Here is an 18,071-nt window from a genome sequence, read left to right as displayed (position 1 = left end):
TAGCTATTCTATTGCTATTAATTGCCATTAATAGCAATAGACATACATTATAACATTATGACATTATTAGACTTACATAGACTTATTTTAGATCGATTAATATGACCATATATATATATATATATATATATATATATATATATATATATATATATATATATATATATATATACATACATACATACGTTTTTATTGCGTTGATACTTGTTAATAAAATAACTAAAAACAAATATCTATGAAAATAAATCATAAAATTATAACAACATGCGTATAGACGTAACAAAATAAATTGCTTAATGACTTTTAATTTGTATATCATTTTTATAAGAAGACCTTTATTTTATTCATAATTATTACTTAAATAAATAAATAAAAATAATGACCGAGTACGCAATGGCATACTACTATTTTTGACATATTTGGCTGAGGTATTAAGAGTAGTATGGGTAGTATGTCACTGCGCACTCAGCCAAAGAAAATACAAAAGTTTTTAATATGAGTTCGTCATGTGACAGCCTCTTCCGGTTCGTGCCTTTGCGTTCGTAACATGACGTCACTGCGCATGTGCTCAGGGCTGGGCAGCATGGCGGTGCAGTGGAGGCGATGCTGGAGGAGCAGTACAGGTGCTGCTGTCATACTGGACTGGTGCTGCGGGATCAGTGGAAGAGCTTTCATTCATGCGGCTTCAGCGGGCAGAGAAACAGCCGCTTCCAGAGCGGTGAGACAGGTATTGAGAGACAGAGCAGGACATGCACGCGCAGCGGGGAAGGTCACCGGCACGAGCAATGCACAATGAATGACAGATCATTCACATATAGAGTACTCTCATACACTCACACATGAGGTTAGATATCTTGCATTACAGCCATGTTGCATATAGATATTTGCAGATAAAGAGACGTGATCTGGCAGGAACTCCCTGTGTAAAGGTCAAGAACTCATGCAGTACATAAGGAACTTACAAGTTCCGACACGCCCACTGTTCATGTTGCACAGGAAATCTGTCATCATACATGTCTAAGTTGCACAGGCGAATGTTAAGACACTTCTTATATTAGTTTGTATTGGTTTAGATTGGTTCTTTATTCATTCCAGATGTAATTTATATTATTGTTGTGTTGTAGGTGCTGATTCGGGATGGACCTGTTCATCATTTCTGCAAACCAATGTCACTTTCTAGGAATGTCAATGTCAGGTACGTAACTGGTGTCTTACTGTCACAAAGTTAAAGTACACAAATGCCCTGCTAACAATTTTTGGTTCCCAGAATGGATACTGTTACATTCTCTTTTGGATAGCCAGAATCTTTTTTTTTTTTTTTCTGCAGGTTTGGAGAACGTTCTCCTAGCCTCTTATATTCTGCTATCCTTTCTGCAACCCTGCTGTACGGCCATAAATCTACAATCCATGTCTTTTTGTGATCCATTGTTTAATTAATTCATCAATAAAATTCATTAAAGATGTCATCACACATAATATAGAGTGATGGATAAATGTTTGCTTTTCACATCACTTTATTGTAATGCACTCAAATCCCATACGCTGAGATCTTTATTTTTGCATTTAATTAAATGCTCGCTGTTCTGCACTACTGTCAGTCATTGTTGTCTCAACATCTCTGAAACCTTTATGAAAAATAATCAAATATATGGAAAAATAATGAAAAATGTGACTGAAAAATAAAGCCTAAAAAGAACCATTAGCGAACGTTCTGTATAAGTTCTTATTAGGTTGTCCCGCAAAAATCTCCCTGCAACGCTCTGTCAACGTTAGTTTATGGTTCTAAAAATAAAACCTAAAAATAACCATTAGAGAACGTTCTGTATAGGTTCTTATTAGGTTGTCCCGCAAAAACCTCCCTGCAACTTTCTGTGAACGTTAATTAATAAAAAATAGAACCTTAAGAGAACATTCCCCTAACGTTAGGAATTGGAACCAAACAGAAACCAAATGCTAATGTTAGGGGAACGTTTTGTGTTTGCTGGTTGCTTGTTTTCTCAAGTAGGTATGTTGATTTTAAATGCCTAGTTCATACTGTTTTAAAATAGGATATTGTTTGTGCATCATCATCATCATGTTTTTGTAATATCTGTTGAATAATCAAACAGCCTGATTATCACACATTAAGAAATTATTCAGCACAGTAATGAAGGTAGATTTTGACCAAAAAGTTGAACTGTGTTCTCAGTATAAAAGGGTATTTTATTTTGATTTTTTATAAATCTCAGGTCAGGTTAAATGTGCAATATGTAATATATTTACTGTACTAAAGCATAAAATGATCATAATATGTTATCAGAGATTTAGGAAACATGTTAAGTTGAAATACTGGCTTCTCTGAAAACAATGCTACAGCCAGTATTTTCTACTTTGAAATGTCCATTCTGGGCCGGAATTTCTGTTTGTGTTTTGGCCTGTGTGATCCCGCCCACTGCCCATTTCCCCATAGTATTTCAACACCCCGGGTTGCCAGATTCGAAACAAGTTAGCTGGTAAACACAGCCATGGAAGCCAGCAATACATCTAGCTATAAAAAATCCACATGAGCTGGTTTATAATTTGCAAACAATAAAAACATTGCAAACGTATACATTAGCTGATCAACTTACAGTGTAAGGCTCATCGCTTGCCATTGTCAGTTTGCTCGTTCCTGTTGTGTGCCCTCAACCTAGCAACCCGCGTGAGCTTGGAGTCTGGGGAGGAGGGGGTTGGGGAGACAACTCTCTCCAATATTTTGAATTTGGACTGCAGTACCCATTTTAAACTCTTGATGTCAATGTAACATACTGTTCCTTTAAGTTTTCAGATATGTTATTAAATCATAATAAACGTTTCTGTTGGTCAAAACAAATAGTTTGATATTTTTGTATGTTACTTTTCATATTTTTGATGTTTCATGATTTGTCTTGTGCTTCATATTTGTTTTGCTGTGAAATTAAGTATATTTTATATTTCAAACAGATTTCTTCTCAAATCAGTGTCGATAACTTGTAACCTTTTAGTGACACTGACAAATTCATTTAATTTGAAATATAAATATATTAAACAAAATTGTTAAAGGCTTTTTATACTTAAAAGTAATAATTTACACAGCAAAACTGTATGACAACTTACCCCATAAAGTGTGACAACATGCCCCGCTATAGGATGTTAAATGAACAGTGTCTTTTTCCTGGGGATTAATGGTGGAAATATACAAAAGTTTGTTCGTTGCCAAGACTTTGACGTTAGTGCCTATATGGAAACTGACTTTCAGAAATACACCTAAGGATAAAAATGTTCACTGGAGTGAAAAATGTGACAACTAGCCCAGTATATAATTTAGCTACTCACTTATAGCTACACGTACATTCATATGCATGCACATTGCTGTTTGGAGTATTTTTATTTGATTAAGCAGTAAAATAATAAATACATCTGTATTTTTTTTTTTTTTGTCTCAGGTATAGGAATAGATATCTCTTTCCAACACAGCGAGTGTGCTGTTGCAGTGTACACACTGATACAAAGTTAAAAGATCCTTTCTCACTTGTACAGAAGGACCTGCAAAATTTATATGAAGACATAAAGAAGGTATGTCAAAAAGTGATTGCATAGTAAATAAAACAATAAGAGCTTTTCTAGTTCTAATAAGATTTTAATCAATAATGCCCAACAAACACCTGAAGCTATTTCCTAATGTGTAACTTTATGCAATCTCACTATTTTGTGTATTTTATGCAAACTGCTGAAACCGACCTGTTTAAATTTGTGTTTCAGGAGTTGTTTGTCTCCAAAGTTGAGCTGAAAGCACTGTGTGATTATTACTTTGATGGGAAGGGAAAAGCATTTAGACCAATGATTGTTGTTCTGATGGCGCGAGCTTGTAACATTCACAGCAACAAAGAGGGGTAAGAAACCAGCACTGCTTATACTTGTGTTTAGATACCTTAACATATACACATGACATACAGTATGTTTAAGAGACACTTTTGATTGTCCCAGGGTGCTGCTGCCAGCACAGCGGTCTATAGCTATGATCTCTGAGATGATCCACACCGCCAGCCTGGTGCACGATGACGTTATTGACGATTCAGACACTCGCAGAGGAAAAAACACCATTAACAGAGTGTGGGGAGAAAGAAAAGTGAGCTCATTTGATCTGAAAATAGAAAACATTGTCTTTATTGATTGAGCATGAGCAATCATGTTTTTCATCCATATCTGTTAGGCTATCCTGGCTGGAGATTTCATTCTATCAGCCGCGTCTATGGCTTTAGCACGTATTGGGAACAATACAGTCGTTTCAGTGCTGTCGCAAGTCATAGAAGACCTCGTGCGAGGTATGTCACTCTAGTTTTGAAATATAATTTATTTTATTAGTAACTGAGAAGTTATTTATAGTCTTCTGTCATGAAATTCCAGGTGAATTCATGCAGTTGGGGTCTAAAGAGAATGAAAACGAGCGATTCAAGCATTACCTTGAGAAAACCTTTAAGAAGACCGCAAGTCTCATTGCTAACAGTTGTAAAGCAGTATGTACGTTCTGTCTTGACAATAATAAGATGAAGTTCAGTGCTTGAAAGATAAATTTAACATTGTATTTGCAATTTTAGGTTTCAGTTCTGGTGAACTCTGATCCTGAAGTGCACGAGATAGCTTATCAATATGGGCGAAATGTTGGTATTGCATTCCAGGTAATGTCTTTATATACATTTTTATGGCTTTTTATTTCAAATGTATTGGCTTCATCATATTTAGAAAGTATTTTTTTCGGCTTGGGACCGATGCCTTTTTCACACATCAAATCAGAAAATTTTCCAGATGATTATCGATATACACTACCGTTCAAAAGTTTGGGGTCACTTGCCTGAAATGTTACTCATGATCTTAAAAATCTTTTGATCTGAAGGCGTATGCTTAAATGTTTGAAATTAGTTTTGTAGACAAAAATATAATTGTGCCACCATATTAATTTATTTAATTACAAAACTAACATTTTATTTAAAAAAAACATTTTTGGAATGGATGACTTGGAATAAAGAAAAGCAGCCAATAAGTGCCCAACATAGATGGGAACTCCTTCAATACTGTTTAAAAAGCATCCCAGGGTGATACCTCAAGAAGTTGGTTGAGAAAATGTCAAGAGTACATGTATGCAAATTCTAGACAAAGGGTGACTACTTTGAAGATGCTAAAATATAACACAGTTTTGATTTATTTTGGATTTTGTTTAGTCACAACACAATTCCCAAAGTTCCATTTATGTTATTCCATAGTTTTGATGACTTTACTATTATTCTAAAATGTATAAAAAATTAATAAAGAATGAGTAAGTTTCACAAAAGTTTTTGTCTCTTCATACATAATTCCAGCACAACTTTGGTAAAGTGTAAGCGGCAGAGTAACTTAAAGGGGGTCGCACCACGGACGCGTCTGGCGGAAGCCATTATTTACTCTAGCCATCACTGGATGATATATTGGGAATATGCATCCTTCTTATAGCCTACACAATGTATTTTCAGATACAAGTATGTCTTTTTGTGGTTTGACTGCTTGAATAAAAACTATTCATGGTTACATACAGGTGCATCTCAATAAATTAGAATGTCGTGGAAAAGTTCATTTATTTCAGTACTTCAACTCAAATTGTGAAACTCGTGTATTAAATAAATTCAATGCACACAGACTGAAGTAGTTTAAGTCTTTGGTTCTTTTAATTGTGATGATTTTGGCTCACATTTAACAAAAACCCACCAATTCACTATCTCAAAAAATTAGAATACATCGTAAGACCAATAAAAAAACATTTTTAGTGAATTGTTGGCCTTCTGGAAAGTATGTTCATTTACTGTATATGTACTCAATACTTGGTAGGGGCTCCTTTTGCTTTAATTACTCCCTCAATTCGGCGTGGCACGGAGGTGATCAGTTTGTGGCACTGCTGAGGTGGTATGGAAGCCCAGGTTTCTTTGACAGTGGCCTTCAGCTCATCTGCATTTTTTGGTCTCTTGTTTCTCATTTTCCTCTTGACAATACCCCATAGATTCTCTATGGGGTTCAGGTCTGGTGAGTTTGCTGGCCAGTCAAGCACACCAACACCATGGTCATTTAACCAACTTTTGGTGCTTTTGGCAGTGTGGGCAGGTGCCAAATCCTGCTGGAAAATGAAATCAGCATCTTTCAGCAAAAGGAAGCATGAAGTGCTCCAAAATTTCTTGGTAAATGGGTGCAGTGACTTTGGTTTTCAAAAAACACAATGGACCAACACCAGCAGATGACACTGCACCCCAAATCATCACAGACTGTGGAAACTTAACACTGGACGTCAAGCAACTTGGGCTATGAGCTTCTCCACCCTTCCTCCAGACTCTAGGACCTTGGTTTCCAAATGAAATACAAAACTTGCTCTCATCTGAAAAGAGGACTTTTGACAACTGGGCAACAGTCCAGTTCTTCTTCTCCTTAGCCCAGGTAAGACGCCAGGAGTGGCATAACAAGAGGAATACGACAACTGTAGCCAAATTCCTTGACACGTCTGTGTGTGGTGGCTCTTGATGCCTTGACCCCAGCCTCAGTCCATTCCTTGTGAAGTTCACCCAAATTCTTGAATCGATTTTGGTTGACAATCCTCATAAGGCTGCGGTTCTCTCGGTTGGTTGTGCATCTTTTTCTTCCATACTTTTTCCTTCCACTCAACTTTCTGTTAACATGCTTGGATACAGCACTCTGTGAACAGCCAGCTTCTTTGGCAATGAATGTTTGTGGCTTACCCTCCTTGTGAAGGGTGTCAATGATTGTCTTCTGGACAACTGTCAGATCAGCAGTCTTCCCCATGATTGTGTAGCCTAGTGAACCAAACTGAGAGACCATTTTGAAGGCTCAGGAAACCTTTGCAGGTGTTTTGAGTTGATTAGCTGATTGGCATGTCACCATATTCTAATTTTTTGAGATAGTGAATTGGTGGGTTTTTGTTAAATGTGAGCCAAAATCATCACAATTAAAAGAACCAAAGACTTAAACTACTTCAGTCTGTGTGCACTGAATTTATTTAATACACGAGTTTCACAATTTGAGTTGAATTACTGAAATAAATGAACTTTTCCACGACATTCTAATTTATTGAGATGCACCTGTACATACAGAGAAAATGCATAATAAACTTTGCCATTTCTAATCGTTCAGTTTCATACATTAACCTGCAAACTCTTCAACATCACAGAAGTACAAAAACCTCCTTAACTTTTGTGTGTTTGGTGACTTGATTCACAACTTTGGAACCCCATCTGCACCGCATCGACGCACCCTTCAGTATTAAGTAGAGTAAATGTTATTTCACCCCCTTGGGGTCTCCCAAAGCTATTACGCCAGACTACATTAAACGGAAGGTCAATTGACTGTGAATTGGAAAGCTCACAAATTAGGCTTCTAATTTAAATGTCGGCTAATGTTAACATATCGATGCCTCAAAAACGTATCGAGAAAATAGTGTGCTGATCGATAATCGCTATATTATGACATTCTGAGAATTTTTAATGCAAGCATTCATCATTTTTTAATTATGGCTAATATTTTAAACATTTTGCAGTTACAAATGTACTTTTGTTTGCATATTGCAATTTTAATAACATTTATTGTGAAAATGTATTGTCTAAATGCATCAAAGTCATGGCTGTTGCAGTCAGTATTTTTTGGTTGCTGTGACCATTGTTTCAATTTGAGAAGTAGAAAGTGATGTAGTTAATTATTAATTAATAATGACAGAAACTTTAACATTTATTCCTGATGGTTTATGTTGTATTACTTTAAACGGACATCATTTATAGGGACAGAAATCTTTTTATGTATAGCTGATATAGGTTTTAACCAGCATTCAGATAACACACAGTGACTCGAATACTTAAATATAGGAACCTTTCCTTTAGTAAATTGCCATTTGTGTGAATGTGCACAATAAAGTGCAGAGCAGTTTATTATAGTTAGTTTTTCTATTGCTTTCTAACATTGGTTAGATAAACCTAAATATCCACTTAAATCTGGATCTAAAGTAATTAAAAACATATTTGTGTGTTCTCTGGCAGCTTGTGGATGACATTCTTGACTTCACATCATGTGCAAAACGCCTGGGGAAGCCGTCAGCTGCAGATCTCAAACTGGGCCTGGCCACTGGTCCTGTTCTGTTTGCTTGCCAGCAGGTGGGGCAGCTGAACACAACGTTGGTCTAAAAATTGAAGGGGTTTGGGGGCAAACATTTTTTGCTTTTTAGTTAGTGGTTGTTTGATTACCTCATATTTTAGGCTTTGTTTGATTGCCCGGTCTGAGTCCATGTTTGAATCCACCCCCTTTTTCGTTCTTCTCAGAAAACAATAAATGAGAAATGCATTATTTAATTTATTAATGGGCAATTTATACATCATAAGTAGCAGTAAGCAAATTTGGTTGGATTACTTTCATACTAATGATGAACAATAGGGGAATCCACATGAACTGTAACCCAGACCCACATTTCCACACATATTTGGTTTCTTGGTACGCGCACTTGAGTTCAGAAAACAGCTTAGACACCAACCAAAAATAACTAAATCTGGCATAAAATAGACTTTGGTCCGCACCGAAAGCTTTCATGTGAAAACACACTTCATTTAAATAGTAAATTTGATGTTTACAGAACAGTCATAAGGTTTAAAACTAATATAATCTGGTTTTAACTAACTAAAATCTGTTTTTGTGGTTCATTATTTTGTGGAGTAGGTAGTTTGGATTTCATTACTTGCAAACCATTTACACTTTTAATACACCTCTTTACCTCTCCATCTTTAGTTTCCGGAGCTTCATGCAATGATCATGCGCCGTTTCAGCTCAGATGGAGATGTGGATCGAGCCTGGCAATATGTCCTGAAGGTAAGAATTTCTGTTGAAGGATTTGTGTTACAGTATTAAGGTGAATCTCACAAAAACATTTCAATGTTACATTTCTACGGTGGGCCACTGTAAATTTCACTCCAAAATCAAAAGTCAAAAAGTGATTATTTATGGAAATGTCACAATGCTAAAAATCTTAATGTTCATGATAAACGCTTCATTGACCTTGATTACATGCACTTAAGAAAACGGTTTATTCCTGGGCTTTTGCAGAAAGCGGCGTTCTGAAACATCACATAAACGAGAATGTTGATTTTCTTACACCGTTTAAAGGATTAAGAGAAAGCAGTTTAACACACCCAGGTTTCTCCTTGAGAATGCGGCTTATGTGGTCATTTAAACTCTTAAGCAGCATTCTTACAGGTCTTGGAGGAGTATGCATGTGCGTGAACAGACCGGATAACAAATGTCATAGAATGGAGCCCAACAACAAGTCAACATAGCAGAAAGAATTCAACATTTCTGGGAGTTCAGCGGGAAGAGCACATACACTATAAACTACACATATATGTACACACCAATTTAAAATCGCAATTCGCGACTGTCCCTCACGTTCTCGTGTATGCGCTCATGTACATTGAGGGAATCCCTGGGTTTGATGCAAGAGGGACACCCCACTATTGTAGTGCAATTCTGCTGCAGACTGCGATAGAAAGTGAAGGAAACAAACACAGCAACAACTTTGGATATCTTGAAATAAAGCAAAGCAACAGAGAATAAAATAGTGAAGTCTTCCTCATATCCTATGTTTGTTATTTACACAAGTGGCATGGGAAAATTGCATTGCTGTGGAGAAAGATGCTTACTGATCGTGCCGCATGTATACGGGAGTAAAGAGTATGACGCTTATACAGTGCATGTAAGTGGGAATGCCACTTTCTCGCTATAAGCCGCTTTCTGGTGTCTATGTAAACGCAGTCATTGTCTTTAAGCAACATTTTCATATATCTCGTTTGATTTTGGGGTGAATCATGACCCAGACGTGTTCTTGACAGATTAATTGGATTACAGAAGTTTTGTTAACTAGCTGTGAATTCCAATTAGCATCTCAAACCCCTTTTACACCTGGTACTAAGATGCATTCCGTGTGATCTGATCACATGTGGTCTGCCGAAATGCTCCTACTGTTTGGATTTCAAGGGGAGGGTCTCATTTCATGATGACGTACATCAGTCGCTATGTCTTTGTGTTACTGCATGATATTAAAGTGCAAACAAGTCAGAAAAAAATACAAGTGAAAAAAAATCATTGCGCTATTTCTCCCAGATGCAGTTGAAATGTAAGCAAAATTTAGCACAAATGCAATTTTCGAGCAGAATTCTCTGTTATTTCAATGGATTTCCTGTATTAACCTGAGCTTCAGATGTTTGTGTTCTTGTCTGTGCCCCTGCATGTTGGTATCAGACACACTGAAGAAGATCTGTAAAGTTCTTGTGCTTGTGTATATATACGCTTTTTCAAATTTTCCAATCGGACGGATATTTCCTTTCAAAGCCGCTCGTAATAGCAAAGTTTAAACTCATGTTTTAGTGCAGCGGTTGATTGACAGGTGAGGGGGTGGTGCTTCACTGCTGTCCAGGACTCATCAAGACAGATTAGCATTTACACTTCCAATGTGATGTGGTCACAAGTGTTTTTGACTACCTTCGTATGTGGTTTCAGTGATCCGATCACAAAAAGTTTTAGACCCCGTTTACACCTGTAGATCCCTGAAACGCATCTTAACACAAGTGTAAACATGGGCTCAGATAAAATTACTCCCATGTTCCCGCAGAGTGACGGTGTGGAACAGACTAACTACCTCGCCCAACACTACTGCCAAGAGGCCATCCGTCAGATCAGTCAGCTGCGGCCATCAACAGAGCGAGATGCACTGATCCGACTGACCGAGCTGGTGCTGAGCCGGGACAAGTGAACCTGGATCCAGTGCTCCATACTCAGGCAGCTACACCTCTGCTGGGCCTCCACTCAAACAGAGAACAAAGAATTATTTATTTATGCCATTGTTGCTGTATAATTTACCGTACTGTAATCGCAGAGCGCCTGCTGTCCAATCACAGAACCCTGAGCTGTGTCACCACTGCACGGGATGTATGACCGGTGCTGTTGAAGGAGATCTACAGGATCATTGTAATTCCATGTGTCGCACAGATTGAGGTGCTACTGTCATGTGTGTGTCTATGTGGATCTGTTACAGATAACATAAACATCCGTCCAAACTACAAGGGCCAAACATCTTAGATTTTATTGAAAGATGTTGTCAATGTACTTATCACATCAAGTGCTCAATAACTTTCAAGGCCTTACACCACTGGCTATGTACTTAAATAAAATTAAATAAGGTATTTTTTAAAGTAAACATCGAGTCTTGTTTTTCCATTTAAGCTGTGACTTAGTGGTGATCAGGAGTGCTTTGACAAATTTAGCTGTTATGCATCACATTCCATAAATGGGGTACAAATTGGCTTCCAGTTACTTTTCTGTAAGAAATAATGGCACAAATCCCATGTTCCTTGAATTCTAAGTACATTAGATAATCTACTATCTAACATGTTACCATAGCATGAAAAGAAGCTGGTTTTAAACACATTAAATGTCTAAACTTGTGACACCCAGATTGTAACATTGTCATTCATTTGGACTCTTTCTACAGCAGGCAGGAAGTAAATAATCTCATTTCATTTTCTCACTTTTTGTAGTGTTGATTTGTCAAACTCAACCATTCATCCCTGTTACTAAAGTTATTTTAAGAAAACATATTGGAAATATCAAAAATGAAAAATGTGAGTGAAAAATAAAACCTAAAAATAACCATTAGAAAATATAATGTTCTTATTAGGTTGTCACACAAAAACCTCCCTACAACATTCTGTGAACGTTAGTTTATGGTTCTAAAAATAACCATTAAAGAGAATGTTCTAAATAAGTTCTTATTAGGTTGTCACACACACACACAAAAACTCCCTGCAACGTTCTGTGGACATTAGTTTATGGTTCTAAAAATAAAATCTAAAAATAACCATTAGAGAACATTGTGTTTAAGTTCTAATTAGGTTGTCACAAAGACCTCCCTGCAACATTCTGAGAACGTAAGGGTTATTAAAATAAAACAACCATTAGATAACATTCTGTATAAGTTCTTATTAGGTTGTCTCACAAAAACGTAGTTTATGGTTATAAAAATAAAACCTAAAGAGAACATTTCTAGAACGTTAGGGGAAAATATATACCACAGGAACCATATGCTGACGTTAGGGGAATGTTCTGAGTTTGCTGGTAAGTTTATCAATAACTACAAACCAACATCTGGTACCAAACTAGTCATAGACCCTACAGACTGATCCGTTTAATTTACAGCAGGCTAAATCCACAACACTTATCCATTTCTGATGTTTCTCTCTCTATATATATATAGTAATTTATTTTGAATTTTACTAATTAATTTAATGTTTATTGCTAGAAAATAAGGGTCTGTTCCAGAACCTAGTGAGCATCCTCCGGAGGCAGCATTTTAAGACATCATTGGCACGCTACCGACGCGAAGGCTGTCCCAAAAAATAGGTATCTTAAGATATCTCGTTTTGGCCAAATTCTCAGCTAGCATCGTATGCATTCATCCCTGGGTAGGTGATCCCTGAATGCACCGTGATGAGCTTGGCGGAAAAATAAATCCAAGATGGCGGACGATGCGAGATAAAATTTAGATTATAAATATACTCCATTCAATACTGAAAAGAATCGATAAATAACAGTTTAATATTATATGCAACCGACTATTTTACCGAAAATATGTGTTTTGTGCGTATTTTTGTGCATTAGATGATCGCGTCGTTTCCCTCGCGTGACCTGTATCAGAGATTATTTTGTAGAGACGGGCCACTTCTATTTAAATGACTGGGAGAAATTGGAACGCTCAACCAATAAACTCTGAGCGCCCAAAGGAAGTCCCGCCTTACAGTTTAGAGCCAATCAATCACCTTTTAGATACAGACATCACCTGCCACCTAGCAACACTAAAACGCGCATGCTCATAGCAATACAAGCCGGGAAAATTGCGTGTTTTTTTTTTAATAATCTGAGGTAAAGCAGCACGATTTATGAAACCAGTATTATCAGATTTTATTGCTGATTTGAAATATGGACTTTGATTGTAATCTTGACCAACCGTTTTTGAGATTTCGGTGTTCAGCCATTTAAGTAGAGAGGAGCTGCATTGGCATGACTGGAAATAGCCTCCCGAGAGCGTTCCAAAGATGGCCGACAGTGGACTGACTTGCTAAAAAGACTTGAAATCAGTTGCGAGTCGAGTCTCGCGTGCGCTGCGCGTGAGGAGCGCTAGTTGATGCTCGGAGCTGCCGCCTATGTTGTAGCGTTGGGAAGATCGGATCATTTTACTGACTTGAATCTTTGAGTCTCGCTCAGCAAAATGAACGAATCTTTATTCAGGTCATTTAGTTCATTTTAGCAGAATTAAATTAAAATGTTACATTTTCAATAGCCAAATAATAATTGGGGGGCAACACGTCTACTTACGCAAACTTTGATTATAGTCCCAATAAGGAAAAATTGATAATGCAGCGAAGGACAAATTATGAGACACAGAAATGATTAATTCACCTCTGAAATCTTCTTGCCCGAGTCGTTCGTTCTTTTGTCACTTGACAGCCATATGTGCATACTGTATACGGCTGTCACGTGGCAAAAGAACTAACGACTCGGTTCAAAAGAGTTGAAAGGTGAACTAATCATTTATGTGTCCTGTACAGCGTCTATGTGGTTTTCACGTAACAAACGAACGGAGGTCGCAATGCACATGCGCGACCAACACAACATGAACTAATCACTCTCTGAGAGTGCTCGTTCTTCTGAGTCACATAAAAGATTAGTTCAAAATGAACGACCCATCACTACTATGTAGTTTTCCAAATCACAGTCTTATGAGGCTTGTTTCAGTAAGGATGCTGCCTATGTAGGCAGGAGACAGTGAGGCAACTCACCAAGTCTGGAACAGACCCATAATCACACAAAATCAGAGCTCAGAACTACATTCACACATATCCAAAAATGTGGTTACAAAACTTGCAAACCTGAATAAAATGAAAATGGCTCATATAAAATTTAATTTGACCTTCTGAGGTCAAGCACCTTCTTTACTGACCCTTTGTTGGAAAAAAGACTGGCTTTAAGATTTTCAAGCCTGCAAGTTTGAATCCAGCTCGCAACATCCCCAAACCTGTTCCCAATCACTTCCCATTCCATGTCTTCTCTCAACATTCCTCTAAACAAGATACAAAAGGCAAAATAAAACACTCTACTACTAATTCAACAGACACATTTTACATAGAATGATTTATTATAAAAGACTGTACAATTACATTTCAATTAACATATTATAAATACAAATTCTGGGCAAAGGATGAGCTTCGACCCAGATGGAATTCAGTTGGAACACTTCAAATGTTTCAGTATGACAAAAGAATAGTCTCAAGGCATCAGCTTTAAGCTCCAGAAATCACTGACAGTGTCAAATAGTAATTAAAAACACTATCAGTTCTCAGACAGTATGATCTCATTAACAACTCGTAGAAAGGAAACGGACACAAAAACGTTTTTTAAAAAAAGGTGGAATTAATGCTGACCGTGAGCGAGGACCTGAGTTAGGTATCTACACCTGTTCAGATCTTAGTAGTTGATACCTATCAGTTGTTCTATGCAGAGGAGCTACACCAGCTGTAATATTGGTCTCTTTACTGTAAAACAACATGGCAGTTACTGGTTACAGTAAAAACATTTAGTCCAGCATTGTATGAATTGTGATATGTACTGATTAGAGACTTTTAGATACTTTGTAGCCTAAATATATTTAAGCTATCTACATATAATTCATGTTTGTTCACTGTAGCAAATACTTTAGTCTTTGTGGTAAAAACTAGTAATTCATAGTAACATATTACAATAAGGTTGTACATGTTAACATTAGTTAACTCAATATGAACTAACAATGAACACTACTTTTTATCTCAGTTAATGTTTATTTCTACATTTATTATACATTTAACATACACTAACGTTACTTAATGCATTATGAACTAACAGTGAACAATAGTATATTTATGAATTGACATTAACCACGAATAATAAATGTTTAAAAAATTGTTCATTGTTAGTTCATGATACCTGATGGATAAACTAATGTTAACAAATAAATCCTTATTTTAAAGTGTTACCAAATTCATACTTAAAATAGAGCAACTTTGTCCAGTTAAAAAAAAGAAAAAAAAGTTTGTGCTTTGCATTCGTTATCCCCCAAAAATAAAATTAAGCTTAAAATGAGAGCAGTACAAATAATTTGTATCTCAATAAGTTCACTGCAAATAATACAATGATTGAAGCAGAATGGAATTAAAACTTTAGGTTACAATACATTTCTTTTTGAATGCGTGCTTTACATCAAGAATTCAAAACCCTTTTTGGGCGATGATGTGGTGATAAAACGTTAAAATTAATTCAATTAAAAATTAGTGAATTCTTGCATCGAAACGAATGTGCATGGAGGGGCTAGGTAAAGGGAATCAAATAAATTTTAGTTGGAAATGTAATAAAAGCGGAGACAATCATCTACTTACATGTTCACATGTGGTATCGACAGCTCAAGATACTGTGACTGACATTCACTACACACTTTTCTTTTATATACACTGACTTCCTCTGATCTTTGAATTGTTGGTCCGACCCATTTCCCCATATCTACCCATCACCACAAAATAAAGTTCATAGATTTGTTTTTTTTTTAACAGCACAGATTCGCCATTTGTCAGGAACAAACATTCTGCCATCCTTATAAACGGGGCTATACTGTGATCTAGATCTGATTGATTGTGTATTTGTTTGATAAGATTATAAAGTATGGTCCCTTCAGTCCGCATAGTGCATGATTGACTCCACATAGTTGCCTGGAAACAGACCGGTGAAACCATTGCAAACTCCCTCAAACCATCCGTCGTCATTCTTCTTGATGATGTAGATGATTGCTCCCTCCGTGAAGGTCAACTCGTCATCCTTATCCTTGGTGTAGTCATAGATAGCCACAACTGAGACGAATACAGTAACAGTTAAAAGGATAAAGAGAAGTTAACAAATATTTGATGATAGGTCATGCATTATAGTGATTTTTTGAATCTACATTTTGAGTATGTAGTGTTGCCAACTACTGTTAATAACAGCATTATTGTTGTTTGACTACTTGAAATTATGAGTAGCTTCCTCAGCACTGATGTGCATAAACTGCATTTGAGGTCTATTCATATTTCTAGAGCAGGTTAACAAGACTGCAAACCTGAAATACAATCTCACCTTTCTCAATGTAGGACTTGGGGGCCCACTGTGGGTCTCCATCTGCGTAGGGGTCACTGTACTGCACTACAGCTGCCTCTTCATCTTCATAGTCGACAGGCGGTGGTGGGGGTGGAGGTGGGGTCTCGTCAAACATGGGCATGTCATCTGGGGGAGGTGGAGGTGGTGGAGTCGGGGTATCTGCAACTGAACACCCACCAAAGACAACAGTCAGGTTATCACAGACATTAAAAAGACATAAATAACCATGTGCTCCAAAGTCCACGTTAGCGAGCCTGGCGGGGCATGCGATCCAGTTGGTCTTATAATCACCATGCACACATTCTCATGCAGTCTAGTTAGTAAACATGCAAGTCCCATGAACAGTTAATTTGCATACAGTATGTCTGATGGAGATGTTGATGTGCTGAGTATGTGGTCACATCTCGGGATATTGTGTGCATGTATGTAGGTACTCAAAAATGTGAATACTTACCAGATAACAATGGAACAGAGAAGTTAGGTTATAATGCAAGTCAAGTCAAGGCCCTCAAAATGACAGAAAAGTTATGCAGGCATTCTTTGTTTTCATCAGTTTACAGTTAGTAAAAATCATTTACTCACCCTCATGTCATTCCCAACCTTTATGACTTACTATCATCCATGAAACAAAAAAAGGAGAAATCTATCTATGAAAGTGAATGGGGATGGATGCTGTCGGGTTGAGTAAAACATGATTAAAAAGCTCTAAAAAAGTGAATTTAATGCTTTAAACTCTGGGGACCATCCAACGGCTGCATTAGAGTGTCACTTGCATTTCAGAACTACATGGAGAAAAAAAAATATTCTCTGTAATTTCTACCATCTAGTGGAATGAACTAACACTTTTTGCAAGAACAGAGCAAACAGCCTGAATCGCAGACTTTCAAAAACAGGACAAAAAAGAGAAAGAAATGTATTTTCATCAATAGTTTGTAAACATGTACAAAATTATTTCTGAATTCTTGTTTTTATATATATATATATATATATACAGTATAGACACACACACATATATATATATATGTGTGTGTGTGTGTGTGTGTGTGTATATACATACATACACACACACACACACACACACACACACACACACACACACTATATTGCCAAAAGTATTCGCTCATCTGCCTTTAGACGCATATGAACTTAAGTGACATCCCATTCTTAATCCATAGGGTTTAATATGACATCGGCCCACCCTTTGCAGCTATAACAGCTTCAACTCTTCTGGGACTCTCCACAAGGTTTAGGAGTGTGTTTATGGGAATATTTGACCATTCTTCCAGAAGCGCATTTGTGAGGTCAGACACTGATGTTGGACGAGAAGGCCTGGCTCGCAGTCTTCGCTCTAATTCATCCCAAAGGTGCTCTATCGGGTTGAGGTCAGGACTCTGTGCAGGCCAGTCAAATTCTTCCACACCAAACTCGCTCATCCATGTCTTTATGGACCTTGCTTTGTGCACTGGTGCGCAGTCATGTTGGAACAGGAAGGGGCCATCCCCAAACTGTTCCCACAAAGTTGGGAGCATGGAATTGTCCAAAATCTCTTGGTATGTTGAAGCATTCAGAGTTCCTTTCACTGGAACTAAGGGGCCAAGCCCAGCTCCTGAAAAACAACCCCACACCATAATCCCTCCTCCACCAAACTTCACAGTTGGCACAATGCAGTCAGACAAGTACCGTTCTCCTGGCAACCGCCAAACCCAGACTCGTCCATCAGATTGCCAGATGAAGAAGCATGATTCGTCACTCCAGAGAACGCGTCTCCACTGCTCTAGAGTCCAGTGGCGGCGTGC

General features: G+C 37.4%; 1 protein-coding gene and 1 pseudogene across 2 annotated transcripts; one reads left to right on the top strand and one right to left on the bottom strand.

The window, feature by feature from the left end:
* The first annotated feature begins 532 nt into the window (after window positions 1-532).
* Window positions 533-11,590, top strand: LOC127434680 (all trans-polyprenyl-diphosphate synthase PDSS1-like). Of its 2 annotated transcripts, XM_051687590.1 has the most exons (11): window positions 533-727; window positions 1,125-1,195; window positions 3,444-3,573; window positions 3,760-3,890; window positions 3,985-4,126; window positions 4,211-4,322; window positions 4,405-4,514; window positions 4,596-4,676; window positions 8,061-8,174; window positions 8,800-8,880; window positions 10,676-11,590. In XM_051687590.1, exons 1-11 carry the CDS (start codon window positions 548-550, stop codon window positions 10,814-10,816), a joined length of 1,293 nt encoding a protein of 430 aa, XP_051543550.1. In that variant the 5' UTR covers window positions 533-547; the 3' UTR covers window positions 10,817-11,590. The 2 variants fall into 2 exon arrangements, with proteins under 2 accessions (XP_051543550.1, XP_051543551.1); XM_051687591.1 differs by lacking the exon at window positions 8,061-8,174 and having other exon boundaries at window positions 545-727.
* A 2,628-nt stretch (window positions 11,591-14,218) lies between these two features.
* LOC127434677 (abl interactor 1-like) overlaps window positions 14,219-18,071 on the bottom strand; it is a 74,380-nt pseudogene continuing 70,527 nt past the window's right edge.

This window comes from Myxocyprinus asiaticus, chromosome 44, assembly GCF_019703515.2.
Source record: "Myxocyprinus asiaticus isolate MX2 ecotype Aquarium Trade chromosome 44, UBuf_Myxa_2, whole genome shotgun sequence".
In the NCBI taxonomy this organism is placed as follows: Eukaryota; Metazoa; Chordata; class Actinopteri; order Cypriniformes; family Catostomidae; genus Myxocyprinus; species Myxocyprinus asiaticus.
This window is presented reverse-complemented; position numbering and strand designations above follow the sequence as displayed.

Bases quoted from the DNA above. Each gene is read 5' to 3' on its own strand.
- LOC127434680 (XM_051687590.1), top strand. From the start codon at position 548: ATGACGTCACTGCGCATGTGCTCAGGGCTGGGCAGCATGGCGGTGCAG. The intron at 1,196-3,443 runs GTACGTAACTGG...TTTTTGTCTCAG, and splicing joins TCTAGGAATGTCAATGTCAG to GTATAGGAATAGATATCTCT. The intron at 4,127-4,210 runs GTGAGCTCATTT...CATATCTGTTAG, and splicing joins GAGTGTGGGGAGAAAGAAAA to GCTATCCTGGCTGGAGATTT.